Here is an 18,487-nt window from a genome sequence, read left to right as displayed (position 1 = left end):
AGGAAGTCGAAACGTCGTTTATTGACACAAGCCTTTGGTCGGCGATTCATGTATTTTTGTTTTCCTATCCTCGTATAGGCTCAAGGCCTTTTTGGCTGAGAATGTATTGCTCACAATACAAAGATATCGAAGACATTTTTGTCTACGCTTGTCTTGTAAAGTTGAGCCGACTTATAATCGCCGCAGTGTTAACGAAAGGTCGATTATTACGAACCGTTTTAATATGTATTAGGGCGATGGGATTGCATCTCCTTCACAACGAACAAGTCTGCCGCACAACTTGGTTACAGCACACCAGGAGGCGCTGTAAATTTTGCCGTGGAATAGAACACCTTGGTTTCACTTTGGAGCGGAGAGCGACAAACACTTCCAAGACCCCGTGACGCCACCTCCTCTCTTTCCAAGTGAAGCACTTAGCCCCCAAAAAGCAATAAGTAAGAAGTTTTCGGACTGTATGGAATGCCAGCATAAATTTTTCTCAGATGTGCTTATCGAAAAGGCAAGCTGTGTACGAAGCTGATGAGGACTGCAGTAAGCGCCTTGTTACAGTCCATAAATGTGGGAGCATAAAAGACAGCGGCCAGTGGATACCGCGTCTCTTCGTGAAGACTAGCAAGACACATTCCTTTGGAACCTACATGCTCACGCGCACGACACAAAGGACTGGACGATGCGTGACATTTTGATTGAAGAAAGCGCCACAAGGCATAAATTTGCGACATGTTTGCCGACTCGATTGAAAAAAAATTTGAAGGCTTTATCAGGCACCGCGTGCTGCCTTTTCTGACTGCGGCGACCACAATCTTCTGCCAACAAACGTTACGAGGAAGGCCTGCAACTGGACATTGGTAAAATTCACGTCCTCGAGTTGTTCTATCGGCACCCCATCACCAAAGTGTACTGATATCAATTGACTGACAAGGAGCTGGCATCTTATTCCGACACACTCTGTTCCCATCGTAGAATAACTTCGTGTGGATGGAGCTGTCTGCGGCATGCATCAACTGTTGCTTACGTAAGTCAGAATTCGTGACGCAAGACAATGAGGAGGACGCTGTCGAACAACGAAGTTATCGAGCGTATGCTTATTTCGAGCAACGTGTCTTCAGTGCGCAGCTAGCGCACCCTCATGTTGCCTGGGATGACTTCTGTAATGGCCGCATTTAGGCGATTTGGGTTTCCATGCTGAACGTAAAAGCGCAAAAGGACAATGACACAGAATAACACAGACAACACAAGCGCTTACTTCCAAGTGATTATATTTTATGCAAGAAGCGGAATTTTATACTCCCGATATGGCCTGCGCATGCTTACAAGGCATTACCACAAAGTGGTGAAAGAAAACAGTTATCGAGCGACACAGTTGAACGATGTAAGATATGCCATCTGTTTTTGTGACAACAGAATTGACGAAGCAGACACGCAGTCATGGCCAGCTCTTGCTGTCTCCAAAGCCTCAACTATTTCTCGCTAAATTTTAAATATTTTCATTAAAGGTATTTGCACTTATGAAAGAGAAGACAACCCTCTTTTTTTGCTTTTGCTTTTGAGACAATGGATGCTTATATGCCCCCCATTTATTGTTGTTCACAACGTAATCATGCTCACCGAATTTCTCATTTAGGCATCTTGCCGTTTCGCCTATATAATATTTACCACAGGTTAACGGCGCTTTGTCCACAACACCTTCTGTGCATCTCGCCAATGGCTTTCGATGTCTGATTGTGCAACCAGCTGTTCCCTTGTTTGCTGAAGTGCTTTGATTGCATAATGAACTCAGCTTATTTGGGGCAGAGAACAACACCTAAACGTTTACGCGCTCTCCCCCCGTCGCCCACTCAACAGACCCTGGGAGCCGACAGAAAAAAAAGAGGAGAAAGCAAAGGAAGAAAAACGAGGGGCGGGAGGGGGTAATAGCCACCCCGGAAGACAACAACAACAACTCGTTTTTCTCCTTTTCCGGGGACGGCTCCCCGCAGCTGCTCCGGGGGCCGCCGGGGACATAGCATTTTTGCTTTTTTCCCTGTTTTTTGTTTCTTTCTTTTTTCGTTTTCTAGTATTATTTTCATTTGTGCTCATCTTCATTCCTGCATCTGTTTGCTTGTTGTCTTGTTCATGTGTCGGACATGCGTGCCAATGCCAACACGTTTAGAAGGGGAGGAAGATCGCTTTAACTTAGGCCTTGAGGAAGGACAGGCTCTGTCTGAAACGTAGTCAAAATAAATCTCTGTGTTAATGAACCATTTTTCAACTTCGCATATATATATATATATATATATATATATATATATATATATATATATATATATATATATATATATATATATATATATATATATATATATACAGCAGCACAGGTTCAATAACAGCAGCCTCCGCCTAGACTACCACACTCGCTTGTTTATACAACGCGAGCTGTCGCTGTATTTGCATTCAGAATGAATTTAGGCACTGGGTCGTTCTGCAGTTTCCTGTCTCAAAACTATGAGAAACGATAGCTCGCAGGGAGCCTTTGAAACGGCCAAAGTAGGTTCGGGGCTATATTTTTCTCGAATCTTGTGAGGACTGATGGTACACTAACCTGAAGGTGGGTTACCTGCGCACAAGAATTCGACCACCTCTGATCTGGCAATTCCACCACGGCCTTTGGTGCCTCGGTGCTCGTGGAAGGGCCTGGCTCTGGGATAGGGCGGAGTGTTCGCTTGACCGCAGAGGGAGACGCCGGAGCGAGGCCGTCACCTGCGTTTTCCGTGGCAGAATTCGAAGCCAACATTGAAGCCTCGTTTTCCTCGAACCAGCTCGAGCTCCCGACCCGCCTTTGTGTTCCTCATCCGGCCGTCATCGTAATGGAAAGGGCTTAAGGCCATTTATGTTTCATTGTTTCATTCCTTTAGTTTTGCCTGAACGTAATGCTTGTTCACACATGCGAGTCAACCGCTTTTGCTGCACACTGGCAAGAAGCTGCCAAGCAAGGAGGTGTGCCAACAATTAAATTGATGTTTTTGAATTGTTGTTTTTTCATTCCTGTCATAGGTACGCGCCGCCTAGCTTTTTTTCATTTTGTAACTAGGTCGATTACCAGCCCCAAAGCATTAGGTTGACTGACTGAAGATTGAAAAGTATGAGGGAAGCTTCAGCCAGGCAACCCATTTAGACCCGCAAAACTCAATGGCTCTGTGGAAATGACGTTCGGCCGCTCATTTGTGAACTTCATCCCTGCTGTTCGAAATGAAATAGAGTCCAATTAAATCGAATCAGAAAGTTGTCTTTTTTTAAAGCAAGAGGCTGCACAAGTTACCGCTAAACAATCTATACGGGGCAACTTTCCCTAGTTGTGTGCAGTAACACGGCGTAGCTATTCCTAAAATTTCGATTGGTCAAGATAAGAATGACGGCTCAGTTTCTCATGCCATCGCCGATACGGGAGGGGGGATGGTAGTCGTGGGGGGGGGGGGGGGGTTGCTGGATGTGTATACGTCCTAAGACTCCCTTACATAGGAAGTTTAGAAGTGTCCTGGTAGCTTTCAGGTGCAATAGACACGTGACATAACCGAGGGCGGCAGCCGCCTTGTAGGCAGCTAGTAGCTACTCTTGGCTGTGCGCAAGACTTTTTAGACAGCTTCTCCTAAAGCACTCTGAACTCCTAAAGCAGCCAGGGCCAACACTGGGTGTCTCTACCGCCGTTGAATATCCTCTCTGGCGGAGAAGACGAGCACCGAAGTAAGACGAAGCAGCCCAGGCTCAGAGTATGCGCAGAGCAGCAATGACGGAGGCGGAGAAGCATGTCTCGCGAATTCAGGCTTTCATTTTTGCTGAAAATTTATTTTGTGATCTTTGGTTTCCATGCTCAAAAAAGAAAAACTCCTCTGTCTAAATTTTGCTTCGGTGCCAGCACTTGAGCCGGCAGTTTCTCAAGGCAGTGTACAACATCCACATTCACAGTTAATTCCTGACACCAGTATTACGCTACAGAGTAACTGCCTCGTTCTGCTGAAGACCCCGGGGATCGATTTCGCGCCCACTGCGTGCCAAGCGGGCACGCAAAACAGAAGCCACAAAAAGTTTCTGTTTCAACGTATTAGAAGGGCACCTATGGGACACATTGTTGCATGTATAATTTTGTAACTTGTGTTTTGAATTTGCGCTGATGATACCGTAATTAACAACAAAACCAATCACAAATATACTGATTGGCGTCGGAGATTGCATTGAATCAAAAGGCGCAGGTATAGTCTTTATTTCACGCAATGAAATGCTTCGCATTAAGTTCTTTCTCCTTATAAAAGCAATTTTTAAAAACGCCGCAGTTTCGAGTTAGGCCAGCGCCTTTTTCGCCATACCATTATCAGTGGTGTATAACATCTAAGTGCAGATAATACTTGCGAACTAGCTGGATGGTTAACTAAAATTGAATAATTAAGTTTCAGCTGTAAATGTGAGGGCTACATATTCATTGAGTGGAGTGAACGCCACCGTCCCTAGTATGTATATATATATATATATATATATATATATATATATATATATATATATATATATATATATATATATATATATATATATATATATATGAATTTTCAGAATTTTTAATAGGTGGTGACTCAGGCGTTGTGGCCAAACAAATTGTGGCTCGGTCGAGGAATTGCGTGCGCTGGAGACGTTGGTTTGCCTGCAAGCTTCGCAATGTTGACAGAACAGAAACATAAAACATGGTGAGCTGCACTCCCCTCAAAAATTAAGGAGCCTACAGTAATAGGTAAAAAGTTAACTACTCAATATAAGTTAACCATTTTGCTAGTTGGCACCTCCTTGGTGTATTCTGATGTACTTCTCTGCTCGCAATGCTATGTCGACAAAAGCGGTCTTCTAACTCAAAAATATCATTTGTAAAAACTTTGTAAAGCTTAAGTGAAAAACACTTTATGTATTTATTGGGGTAGTATGTCGTGCAGTGTAACTAGATAATGAATGGTGATCGGTAATCCCTAACGTAATCTCTAATTTTAGGTGTAATCGATGACCGTGGCCCGTAATGGGATTGCGGATTGGCAGTCGGTGGGAAATGAGAAACAAAGGAACAAAATGAAAGAAATAAAAGATGAAGGGGCTATGGAATCTATTCTTGAGGCAAATTATAAGCGTCCTTCTATTACTACAATTTTCGCTTGCCAATTAAGTTTACCGAACGGACAGATACTGCTGGCTATGCCAAGCGACTCGCAACATCAATCACAGGGTGGAAATCGCCTTCTACTCTCCGCTTTAAAACAATTGGTCACTGTTAGCTGGGACATCCGCTTTGGGAGCCCAGAGGAACAACCGAGGAATGAAACTGCGTTGTATCGTTCTATATTGGCCTGCGAAAACCATAAAGGCCTGATGCGTCAACAATGTCGGAGATTAATGGCAGTAATTGAAGAAGCAGTTACAGGGCGAGCACTTTATCGATCGGCAGACTGCACTGAAGGGTTCAGTTCTGAACGCCGTGTATGTCATAATTAGTTGTAGTCGAGGGTTCGACGGCATACCGTCTGGTCAGGAATCATGGCTTGATGAGGTTCACTGGTCACTGACCAAGGTCAACAAAAAATGACGTTTCGGGAGCGCTACGGCTCCCTTGTTCACAATGAGCAACCAGCTGGACGTCCCGGGCTTTTTGTAGCGGTTACTATCGTTTTGAGACATTTCGCGTAGATAGGGTGCAACGTGCCGTCATTCTTATTTATTGTGTTGGGCGTAGTCTGGATGATTAATGACTCGAGATTTCGGCGGGCTGATACATTCTTTTCCGTTGTCACTATAACCGCTTCATCCAAGTTAATTTCGTGACCAGTCTCTTGCGCATGCTCCGCGATTGCGTTCGTGGTCACTTTTCCTTTTCGTACATCGTACTGATGTTCTTTCAGGCGTCTCTTGAAGTCTTTCGTTTCCCCTATGTAAACTGATGAACAGTCGGCGCAGGCAATCTTGTAAACCACGCCGGGAAAACTGGCACGAGGGAGCTGGTCTTTCACGTTTACAAGCTCATTTCTTATCTTGCTTGTTGGGACATGTGCAACATGGACGCCGTGCTTGCGGAACATCCGCGCCAGCGCCTCGCTGATCCCCGGTACATACGGAATAGCGGCTCGTTTCGGTGCGTTAGCTCTTTCGTCTTCCCGGGCAGCAGGCTCACTTGATACAGCCACTCTTTGCGTGTTCCGAATGAAGGAAAGCGGGTAGCCGTTTCTTTTCAAATCTTTTTCCACGGTCTTCATTTCGTGGTTTAGGGCGGCGTCTTCACTGCATACTTCCCTGGCACGGTTGATTAGAGATGCCACCACTGACCGCTTATGACTGACAGGGTGTGCTGAATTGAAATTTAGGTACCTTCCGGAATGCGTCGGTTTCCGGTAGACGCGAAAACTAAGACCTGTTGGAGTACGGGTTACCACGGTGTCGAGGAACGGAAGGCAGCCGTCAGTCTCTTCCTCAACACTGAAGTTGATTGAGGGCTCAATGGCATTAAGGTGATCGAGGAAAGTGCGGGTGTGCTTCCGGTCTATGACGCAGAAGCAGTCGTCCACATACCTAAAAAATACTTTTGGTCGCGGTTGGAAGGTGGCCAAAGCTTTGCTCTCGATGGCTTCCATAGCGATGTTAGCCGCTGTGACCGAGATGGCTGCCCCCATTGCTGTGCCAAAGGTCTGCTGGTAGAAGTTGCCGCTGTACGTAAAATATGTGTTGGTGAGACAGAATTGCAAGAGTTGGCAAAGTTCCGCTGCTTCGAACGGTGTCCGATCCTGCCACGAGGTGTCATTCTCGAGACGTTGCTTACATGTCTCAACTGCGAGATCAACAGGCACGCTTGTAAAAAGCGAGCAGACGTCGAAAGAAACGATCTCGTCTATGTCTTCCAGGGCGACCTCTTTGATCTTGTTGATGAAGTCGGATGAATTCTTGATGCCTGCGCCTGTCTTGCCCACCAGCGGTGAGAGAACGCCATGAAGGTACTGTGACAACGAGTATAAAGGAGACTTTCTAAAATCCACTATTGGGCGCAGGGGAATCCCTGGTTTATGCACCTTTGGTAGTCCGTATATGGCGGGCGCTGAGCCGTTTGTACATAGCAACTGATAATAAAGCCGTTTCATAGACGGAGGGATGCCCTTGAAGATCTCTGCTAGCATTTTTTGAAGAGACGTCTGCACTTTGGGAGTAGGGTCTTTCGGGATCCTGCAGTAAGTGGTCTCGTCCTGAAGCATGGCCTCCATTTTTTCCTTGTAAGAAGACCGGTCAAGGATAACAGTGACATTCCCTTTATCTGCCGGTAGGACGGCTATATCCTTGTTAGCCTGGAGGCTTCAGATTGCTGAGCGTTCATCTTGACCAAGAGGGCGGTTTGATGACGTCTTCTTCATGCGTGACAACACACCTATCGCCTTCGTTCGAACTTCGTCCTGAACGTCTCGTTCCAGAAGTCGTACGGCCCCTTCTACGGCCCCTTCTACGAAACGTCAATTCTCTTGCGGTTATTTTTTTCCTTTATGAATTTGGTGAGTGTTCGTTTAAAAGGATATGCTAGCATAAACTATGTGTCTGTAGCCCTTTTCAGAATGGCCAGCTGGTGTCACCCTGTGTCCTCTCCATTTGAACCTGGGTTTTGGCCTTACTATGGCCGTTATCTCTGCAATCAGTCGAAAGTACCTTCCGCCCAAAAACTATCTTTTTCTTACTTCTGGTAAGTCGATTGGTTCCTTTTTTAGCCACTGACTGATTTTCCCGCTACAAATATCCTGAGAAAGGCAAAATTGATTAATGCGGCACAAAGGTATGACTATCGATTATAATATGGATGGACTGCAGTATCGCAAAACACCACTCGATCCTGTTGGATTACAGAACGATCAGTGCGCTTGTGTCCTACAGTTCCTTACTCTTCATATCTGTCGAGACATGCTTGGTGGTGGTCGCGTGGGAATATACTCCGTCGAGTTGGGAGCGCCACCAGATGCGGCTCCATTCTTCCTCGCTATAATGGAAGAGCCTCTTTGGGTCGAATAGAACCGGCCCCGGCTTCTCCTCCTCCACTCCATGTTCTGAGTCCATGTTGAGGCAACTTTGACACCCTGCGTATTGCGGTTTAGGCCATGGTTTATCGTGTTCCCGACATCTGTCGAGGAATTTTAACATACATTCAAAAACATAATGTGACATTCCCAGCTATCTGTAATCGCCCTCAAATTTCTGCGAGAACTAAACATACACATGCCACCAAAGCGCTGACTTTTGTGGGTCGAGCATCACCCTGGATCCAGGAATTGCGGTGTTCGAACGCCAATGCATCTGGGTAAACACCGGTCATTCAACGAATACACGCGAAGTTTTGCCCTAGAGTTCGGCTCCTTCGGAATGAAATGCTGGCTAGAATGTCTTCGACCACACTTTGAGTAAATAAAAACAACTCGTTCTATGGCGTCCATTTGCCGCAAAAGCTCACAATATATTAGCACCGTAAGCAGCACAGTACGATACGTTCATCCCCTTCCTCCACAATAGCACTGCAATATTATTCCTGCCCGGCACGGATAAAAGAGGTAAAATATCCTCATAACCAAAAACAAACCATACCATAGGGAGGCCGATGAGCACCAACTAACTGCCCCTCAGTTTGAAGGACACGAATGTTGCGCCAGAAAAAATGGGCACGTTTTGTCCGCCGCGTGTCAGGGCTTTCAATGCACATGGAGCTTAAAACTACGCTAACATAAGGTCAATCACTAGTAAATTTAAGGTCTAGCATATTTTTTTTTCGAAAAATTATCTTTCTCATATGAGCAGTCCTTGAAGATTCGGAGAATTAGCAAAAGCTGCTTGTAGTCCGAAAAAATAAACACAAGTTTAAAATCTATCACTTGCGTTGTTCTTTATATTTCATTTAACTAATGAAGCCATGCAAGAAATACCCGCCTATTTAGAGTTTAGAAATACTGCGTCCACGGTGGCGTTTTCAGAATTTTTTTTACCGATACGCCCTTAAAGTTAGTCTCATTAATGTTTTTTTTTCTGCGTTCACCTTTTGCAGCAGGATAGGCAGAAATAAATTGGAATTAATAAAGCAAGTACTTGTTAAAAATTACTTCCTAATTTCGCACACAGTGCGACGCATAAGATGTGAAAGCAGGTTATCGCATGGAAGAGAACTACAGGGCATATTTCTACCACAACATTAGGGAACTGCACCTGAGGTTGTGCTTAACATAGCCGAAGTCAAAAGCACCCCACTTACACAAGTATCCAAACTGCTTTTTATGTGGCGCTTCTAGCTAACTTTAAAAATTTCTAGTATCATTCTGCTTGCACTCTTTCATGACCTTAGTTCACAATACATCGCGTGCAAAGCAGTTCATAATGAGCGCGATAATACACGTGTTCTGCACTGAAGACAGTTGGACAGTATCAACCGAGGAGGCTGGCCACGAACTTCAAATTTTTTTGCCGTGAATTTACATTTATGCATATTAAAAATTTTATATCGCCATCATCGAAGTTCGTCTTTAATATGAGCCATTACTTATGTTTAGCTGGAGGGCCTGATTCCAAATTAACCCTGAATCTCGGACAAAGTTCGTTGTTGTGAACAAGTACTTGCTTTATAATTCTAATTACCGCAAAATTTTCTTATAGCTTTATAAGCTTATTTTTAACATAAGTTACAGCAACAGAAGAAAGCAGCAAAAAGTACGTTTGCAGCAATGTTAATGACGTTTACGCCTAACAGTCTTGCTTGTATACTGAATCAAAAAGTGAATATTCGCATGTTTCTATCAACAACGTATGAAAAGGGAACTACAAAAGCAGAACGATCTAAAGTATGATTTGTAATTGTAGCCTGTTTCACATTTCATTTTTACCCCGAACACGTTTGGTTATTTTCGGAAAAATCAGACACAGCTGACTTAAGCAAAAATTTTTTTTCCGCGAAATACCTAATCGCCAACTTCCCGAATGTTTATGAAGAAAAGTGGCGTTGGACGCTTTTCCAGACTGGGAATATTTCGTGTGGGTTGACCCCGTGACAAAAAAGATACGGCATGCTGGTCGGTGACTACAGTGCACTCACGCTCCTATAAGGTGCGGTTAGCATGCCCCCTGAGACGATGGCTGAATAGAACATCCCTAAACAGGCGAAAAAAAATATCCTCGTATATGCTCATGGCCTTTGATTAGGACTTTTGGCCGAGAGTGGAATGCTCGCCATAGAAAGATGTCGAAGACATATTTGTCTACGCTTGCCTCGTAAATTTGAGCTGACTTATAATCGCAGCAGTGTTAACGAAAGCTCGATTATTACGAACCGTTAAAATATGTATTAGGGCAATGGCATTGCATCTCCTTCGCAACTAACATGCCTGCCGCACAACTCGGTTGCAGCACACCAGGAGGCTCTGTAAATTTGGCCGTGGAGTAGAAAACCTCGGTTTCCCTCAGGACCGGAGAGCGACAAGCACTTCCAAGACACCGTGACGCCACCTCCTCCCTTTCCAAGGAAAGCACTTAGCCCCCGAAAAGTAAAAATAAGAGAGAAGTTTTCGGACGGATTTTTTTGGAAGCTACATGCTCACGCGCACGACACAAAGGACTCGACGATGGGTGATATTTTGATCGAAGAAAGCGCCCCAAGGCATAAATTTGCGACAAGTTTGCCGACTCGATTGTAAAAAGTTTGAAGGCTCTATCAGGCACCGCGTGCTGCCTTTTCTGACTGCGGTGACCACACTCTTCTGCCAACGAACGTTACGAGCAAGGCCTGCGACTTGACATTGGTACAATTCACGTGCTCTAGTTGTTCTATCGGCACCCCGTCACCAATGTGTACTGATATCAATTGACTGACAAGGAGCTGGCATCTTAGACCGGCCGACCCTTTCCCCCTTCGTGGAATAAGTTCGTGTGGATGGAGCTGACTACGGCGTGCATCAGCTGTTGCTCACGTAAGGCAGAATTCGTGTCGCAAGACAATGTTGAGGACGCTGTCGAACACCGAAGTTATCGAACGCATGCTTAGTTCGAGCAACGTGTCTTGAGCGCGCAGCTAGCTGAACCTCATGTATCCTAGGATGACTTCTCTAATGGCCGCATTTGGGCGACTTGGTTTTCCATGCTGAACGTAAAATTTCGTGATTTCATGCGAGAAGCGGAATGTTAAACGCCCGATATTGCCTGCGCATGCTTACAAGGCATTACCACAAAGTGGTGAAAGACAACAGTTATCGAGCGACGCACTTGAAGATGTTAGATATGCCATCTGTTATTTGAGAACAGAATTGATGGAGCACTTACGCAGTCATCGTCGGTTTGTGCTATCTCCAAAGCATCAACAATTTCTCGCGTAACAATTTCTCGCGTAATCATATAAAGGAAATTGCACTTCTGAAGGAGAGGACTAGAACCCTATTTTCTTTTTCTTTTGCACTTGAGACAATGAACGCTCATATGCCTCCTCATTTATTGTTGTTCACAACGTAGTCATGGTCACCGAATCGCTCATTAAGGCATCTTGCCGTTTGGCCTACATAATATTTATCACAGGTTAACGGCGCTTTGCACACAATTTCTGGCATCTCGTGAACGGCTTTTGATGTCTGACTGTAGAACCAGTTTTTTCCGGGTTTCCTGAAGTACATTGCTTGCATAATGAACTCAGGTTGTTTGGGGCCGAAAACAAGACGTCAACGTTTACCCCGTTGACAATTTTTTTAAGATTGTGCGAATGCTTATGTTTATAAGCAACAACTGCAAATTTCTTATTGGATTTTGTCTTTTCTGGCTCTTCCTGAGACTTGAATTCTCTTTTTTTCTTTTTGATAAGTCGTTCTGCCACTGAAATCAGCATGTGCAACGAATAACCCATATCTTGCAACTTGTTGGTCTCACGTAGTCTCAAGAAGCGCCGGAAAAGACAAAGGCCATTTGTGTCATATAACCTATGAGCCTTTGGAATACTGTATTGAGAAAATAGCTGTGCTGAGGAAGATATAGGTGAAACGTTGGCTATCGCTCTTTATGCATTTTTCTGTGGCACTAATATTTCGTTCCTATTAGTCAGAGTAGTACTTCCCCATATCAGATTGCAGAAGTGAATGTAGAGTTTAAAGAGCGCGTGATAGATGGAAAGGTGAAACCTCCGCAAAATACCTAGCACATGGGCAAGTTTGACTTGAGGGTGTCCTATGTGATGTCCCAGAGCATATGTTCAGTGAACTATGTGACTAGTCTTTTGACTGTCTGGGTTACCTCTATTACATTATCGTATTGGACAAGGGGAATGTCACAGTTGTATTGATAATTGTTTGCACTGAAAAGCACCGCCTTTGTTTTATTGGCATTTATTAGCAGCGCGTTTCTCACTGAACATTTCTGTAGTTTGGCTCAAATCCAATTATCCTTTCGCATCAGTTCATTAGCGTCGGTTGCTGACATAAACCTACTTGTGTCGTGAGCACACACTGTATATTCAGCCCCCTAGTCAATTTCTACTAGATCATTAATTTAAACGTTAAATAAAAAGAGATCCAAGTATGCTACCTCCAGGTACTCCATGATGGAAGGATTTGTATTTTGACTTATGTTTGCCATTATAAACGCACTGCACACAATTTTGTAAGTAGCTTTTTTACAATATCAAGTGCCTTTCCTCGAATTCCGCATACTGATAGCTTTCCAGTAAGAGTAACATGATTTCCCTTCGAAGGCTCTGGGAAAGTCGATAAAAACTCCCAAGTTAAGCTTTCTGTGATTATGTTGTCAATGATTATTTCTTTTTTGTTCCAGTAAAGCGGCGTCTGTGGAAGATATTGATTTAAAACCATACGTATTCCTCGTTATAACAATACATTTTTAACAGTTTGATATCCTCTTAAATATCAACATTTTAAGACCTTTAAAAAAATTGCGCGGATAAGGGTCGGTAAATGAGAAGAACATTTTTATCCCAACCTTTGTAAATAACGATAGCCTTATTTTTGTTCATTTCACAAATGGAAAGTGCCTGACACGAGAGACATGTTGTAAATATAAGATAAAATTGGTGATATAACATCTATCACATGTAAAATGGGCTTCAGTTTGAGACCAGCACGTCCTCGGTTTTGCTGTTTCTCAGGTTTTTGAAGATTGATAATAGCTGAGCATCATCACATGTTTGAAAAAATGTACGGCTGTTTACAGGGTTAGACAAGTATTGGAGATCATTAGTATCATGCACGGTGTCTACTAATGAGAAAAAAAGTCATTAAATTTGTCCAGAAGCGCGGAACCACTAAGTGTAATGCCATTAACTGTTAGTGTGCCGAGATTATTAGAAGTGGTTCTATGAACCTTTTGCCATGCGTTCTTAAGGTCTTCATAGTGTAAAACATATTTATGTGATAATCAATTTTAGTCATTCAAAATGTAATATTAAGTTTCTTGCAGAAGGCTCTGAAAGCGGCAAAAGCCTCAGCTTCGCGTGTCTGCAGGAAGTTTTGATACAAGATATTTTTTGAAAAGCATTTTAGGAACATCTACCTTAATCCATGGCTTTCGAGCTTTTTTCGTTTGTTGACAGCCTTATTCGGAATGTGGTTTCTGTTTGGCAAGATCAATTCCCTCAAGAAACTAATAAATGCATCATCCGCTGTCTTCTGCTCATAAACTTCATCCCAGTTAAATGTTGTGATGGCACTAAGGAAGGGGTTCATTGTCCGCGGGAAAATGTCCTCTCTTGTCACGCATGTACGTCGCCTTTTAGTTCTGTAAATATTGTTATTGTTCAAGCAATGTATACCGGGAAATTATCACTGATGGAATCGGCTAACGAAGCTCCAAACAGACTGACAGGTGGAGTTTGTGACAAGTAGATCGAGAACTGTTTATGATTCAGTAGTTACAGGCGTAAGTAAATTCAGAACATTTACTAGAGAATAGGGATCTAAGAGGACCTGCCGTTGCTTCCTGCGAAACGACTATTGATTCATGTTGACAATGAAAACGCCACCAAGAAAGAGAGATTACTTATTTTAATTACAGAAGCAAAATATTTTTTTTCCAAATGATCACAAAATTTATCAATACATCCATCTGGTGATCGGTACGCTACAACAAGCAAGCATTTACCAGCTAGCACAGGTAACACTTCATAGTCTACAGGACTTTCATAAAGTGAGTCTCCCCGCTCGGTGCGTAGATTTTCACTCGCAAAAATACACACACACCGCCCTCTTCTTCCCTGGCGGTATTCGGCAAGAACAAAACAATCACTGTTGTCGGAAATACAAGTTTCTGTGAGCTTGTCTGCAGTGAAACAAAAACTGAAATGATGCAAAAACGCTTGAAAAACATCTTATTTTCCTTGAACCGATTCAATAATAAGATGAAACAATGATAAACAAGAGTACTGCTCAAGAACTAAAGAATTACCACTGCTAGGAGTGGCATAGACGTCAATGAAGTAAGTATCTACAGAAAGTTCAAGGAGAGACACAAAGTTAGAGGACTCACTTAGATTCTTTAGACGTTGACGTTTGTCTTCTCAGAAATAAGGTGCGGCAGCTTGTTGAGGCGTGGTTGCCGACGCCAGCGCCTGAAATGAAGGCAGTTAGGGTCCATGAATTGAGGTTGCAGCGTCAGCTGCATTTTGAAGCGAAAGCTTCACTGCGCTATGTGCAGCCGCACTTCGCGGGACACTAAATTTCACGCTCACAGGGTTAGAGGTCATGCATGGCTCTAAGCCGCACCACAGCTAAGCCCTTCAGCCTAGCAATGTGGATGATCTTGGCGTCGCACCACGTGGTCATGACCTTTTACCTCGATCTTTAACCTTACGACGACCTTCGATCTTTGGGTGACCTTTCAGTCTTGTGTTAGGAAAAGAGGGAAGGGGTCATGTGATTACCCGCGTGGATGACGTCACGTAACCACTGCTGTGAAGCGTTCGCTGAATACCATGTTTAAGGATGCTAAACATCTGCCAATTTTTTTACTATGGCGGTGTTCAGCCGAAATATCCAGTATGATATTGCCTGATTATGTCAGCAGAAAAAAATGTTTCCATTGAATTGAAAAACCCACGATAGTTAACCACAGTGTTTCGAAGGGGGAAGTATGTTTCGCAACCAACCACTCAAAAATTCTAACAGCAGGGTCGCTCTTCTCGTGTTTTTCAGGGTTTAACGAGCACTGGAATAAGAGCGCGATGACTCCAGGTGTTCGCAAGCACCGTCAAAACTACACGTCTGTGTATTTAAAGCACTTGTCAAAGAAGGTACAGGATGCCGGGTGGTGATTACTGTGACCTAACGCTTGTATAAGCAGCAGACAGCGTGCCTGTGCAGATGATGGCGTATCAGAACATCCCTGTACATGCGAAGAAAATATCCTCGTTGATGCTCCTGTTTTCTGCAGATGACTGACGGCAAAGTACGTTTTCTATATTAGATTGTGCACTGATATTAGTGCTCTTTTGACTTCCATGGAGGTGCCGCGATGTGGTGCGTGGTAATTCTAAGGAACCCCTGCGCGCTTAGCACTGTGAAATGTGGCTTACATAGGGGGCCTATCCGAGCATTACCTAAGCAAACCTAAGTGCAGTGTTTCGCTGGCCGGGAGTTGACGGCTCACGGAACAAAGATGTCGACAACTGAAATGTAAACATTTGTTCTGGGCTTAAATTCTCTAAACGAATCTACAAAACTGCGCTGTCATGATTAAGAAAGCCGAGGCCCCCAAACAAATGCTCTAACTCATGCGCTTTTTACCTGCCAGCTCCAGGTGAATAAAGGAATTAATAAACTGAAGCTTCAAAATAACTCACTCCGAATTTGATCCCCTGTCATATAATGACAAAGGAATGGCGCCTCTCGGTGTGGCCGTATAGATTTAGCTTTGACTTGAAAACGATAGCTCCAGTCTATCATAGCAAACCAGCTGATTCTTACGACACAGGCTGTAGCTGTATTTGAATTCAGAACGAGATAAGGCACTGGGTCCTTAAGTAGCATCCTATTTGCGAGCTATTCAAAAGCGGAGCTCACAGTAGGCCCTCGAAACGTTCACCGTAAGAACGAGGCACTATACTTGTTAGCAGCTATGAGGACTGATGGCTGACTTACCTCAGACGGGGTATCGTGCTCAGGAACTGACGGCTGGCATGGCTGTGGCGACCCAACCAACTCTCCTCACTGATGCCGATGGGACTGTGATCTCGTCCCGTCCTGGGGCTGGGACTAGCGTTCGCTTGGACGGAGCCGGAGATGCAGCAGCGTCGCCGTCCCCTGCGTGTCGCGTGGCAGAATTCGAAGCCAAAGTGGACGCCTCGTTTTCCTCTAAGAAGATCGAGCTACCGACCCGCCTTCGTCTTTCTCTTCCAGCCGTTGTCTCACTGCTTGTGGCGAAGGCAGTTTATGTTAAATTTTTTTTTTTGGGGGGGGGGCTGCCTCGACATAACACTTGTCAACACATGCAAACGAACCGCTATTGCTGCACACTAGCAAGAAACTGCCAAAGGGGGAGCTGTGACACTAGCAAGAAACTGCCAAAATGGGAGCTGTGGCAACATATAAAATGAAGTGTTTTATTTGACGTCATTTTATTCGTATTTTTGGCACCCGCCGCCTTACTTTGTCTTGTTTGAAACATGAAGAATAACTACCTGAGAGGCTGCAGGTTCAGTGACCGAGAATTAAAAAGTATGAGGGAAGCACTGACCAGATATTCTCTTTTGCCCCACTCACCTTGATGGCTGAGTGAATATGACGTTAGGATGCTCATTTGTGGAATGAAATTTGGGCTGTTTCATTAAAATAGGAATCCAAATAAATAAAATGATTTTATTGTCCTCTTCTGCAAAGGAGAGCGACCGCTGCACAAAGCTGCTGCGAAAAGTGTGTGCGGTGTGCCTCCTGCGGCATCTGCTGCGCCAGCGCAGTACAGTTCCAGAGGGGTAGGGAACTTCGTTGGTGCCACGTGATTGCGCTGCACCTGCGCGCCGAACACGGAGGAAATTTTGCGGAAAAGGAGGAATTCGTTTACTCGCTCTGTTGCTGCATCTGTAATTATCATGCCCATAATTACTAAAGTAGGCCTGAGTACGTAGCTCGAAGATATGTTCTTGAGTGTGCATTCACCACACGCGCCTTTATTCAGCCGCAAACGACGACGTTTGTTTAATGGTTTGGTGCCGTGACGTTGTGGCAACGTCGCCGTCTCGCACGTCCGCAGCCTGGCTTCGATGCCCACATTCTGGTGATTGGTCCGCTTCGGTTTGCTTCTCTGCAAGTTGTCTTGCCTTGTTAGTTAGTTACCTTAACTGACAAGGAAGGGCGCCGGTGTGGCTGTGACTAGAGCACTGCTGGTGGCGTGATTTCTGCGCGCGCTCGCGGGTATAGTGTTTAGATAACCTGCGCTGCCCGGGGGTCGCGCCTAAATCTGATGCGCACCGCCACCTGGTTTCCAAATGAGTAGACTTATAGAAGAACAAAGCATACGAGAAGAGGGCAAATACGGGCTGGTTGGTACATGCTTTACGAATTGGAAAAACAGCGCAATCAAAGACGAGACACAAGAGAAGCACAAAACACCAGCGCTGGTGTTTTGTGCTTCTCTTGTGTCTCGTCTTTGATTGCGCTGTTTTTCCAATTCGTAAAGCATACGACGCCGTTGTAGCGTGGCTGGCGTAATCGCTGACTTGTCAACGTTTGTTGCGTTCGTAAATCTTATTTTCTCTTTCTTACTGTTCCTAAGAGCAAGAGATTTTCGAGATTAGCTTTGCAACCCGTCTTGAATGCCGCGCCTGCCTGGCAATGTCAACGACGGCTATGCTTTCGCAACACTGCGGGAAACTTATGATGAGACCTGTTGACGCTGTACTACGGGCTTCGAAGTAAAACTCCTTTGGAGTGCGTGTTCTAAGGCAAACCTGAGCTAAAAAGCTCAGGTTTGCCTTAGAACGGCGCAAGTATTTGCCTAACAGATTATGTGTACCCCGGTAGGGAAACGCTCTCAAACACGCAAGCTGCGTGCCAATTCCCGGCGTCAACATTGAAGAGGCCTTTCGTAACTACATGCGCTGCGCACAGTAATCTTGTTCAACATTTATTTTTGGTCTTTCGAGAAACTAGTATCTTAACCAGGTCAAAATCTGTCCACTTTTATTGGCCCTCGCCCATCGTAATATAAAACGCATGTGGTGAGTCTGACAGCCAACCAATGGATGCATATCTGGACGTGAAAAAAATGAATGTCTTTGCACCTCAATACATTCTCACTAGCTTACGGTCGTGTACGACTGCCATTACGTGGGTTTTATCCAGAATCCTACTCATTATGTCTGCGAAATTAACAGCTCGGGTGAGTTCCGCAGGTGCTTCATATATATCATGCACCTGCTAGGCTTGCTTCAAGGACAATGCAAGCCCGACGTTGCAATAGGACGCCGCTGTCGTAATACGCGACGGAGGTAAGCCACGCC

General features: G+C 44.5%; 1 protein-coding gene across 1 annotated transcript in view; it reads right to left on the bottom strand.

Moving 5' to 3' along the window:
• LOC144129281 (uncharacterized) overlaps positions 1-16,298 on the bottom strand; it is a 108,239-nt gene extending 91,941 nt beyond the window's left edge. The window contains exons 1-4 of the mRNA XM_077663300.1: positions 16,131-16,298; positions 14,521-14,602; positions 7,917-8,108; positions 2,582-2,739 (exon numbers count right to left, since the gene is read on the bottom strand). Coding sequence (XP_077519426.1) covers positions 2,582-2,739; positions 7,917-8,088 — 330 coding nt within the window. The 5' untranslated portion in view covers positions 8,089-8,108; positions 14,521-14,602; positions 16,131-16,298. The remainder of the gene's footprint in view (positions 1-2,581; positions 2,740-7,916; positions 8,109-14,520; positions 14,603-16,130) is intronic.
• Positions 16,299-18,487: the final 2,189 nt, after the last annotated feature.

This window comes from Amblyomma americanum, chromosome 1 (genome assembly GCF_052857255.1).
Source record: "Amblyomma americanum isolate KBUSLIRL-KWMA chromosome 1, ASM5285725v1, whole genome shotgun sequence".
Classification (NCBI taxonomy): domain Eukaryota; kingdom Metazoa; phylum Arthropoda; class Arachnida; order Ixodida; family Ixodidae; genus Amblyomma; species Amblyomma americanum.
This window is presented reverse-complemented; position numbering and strand designations above follow the sequence as displayed.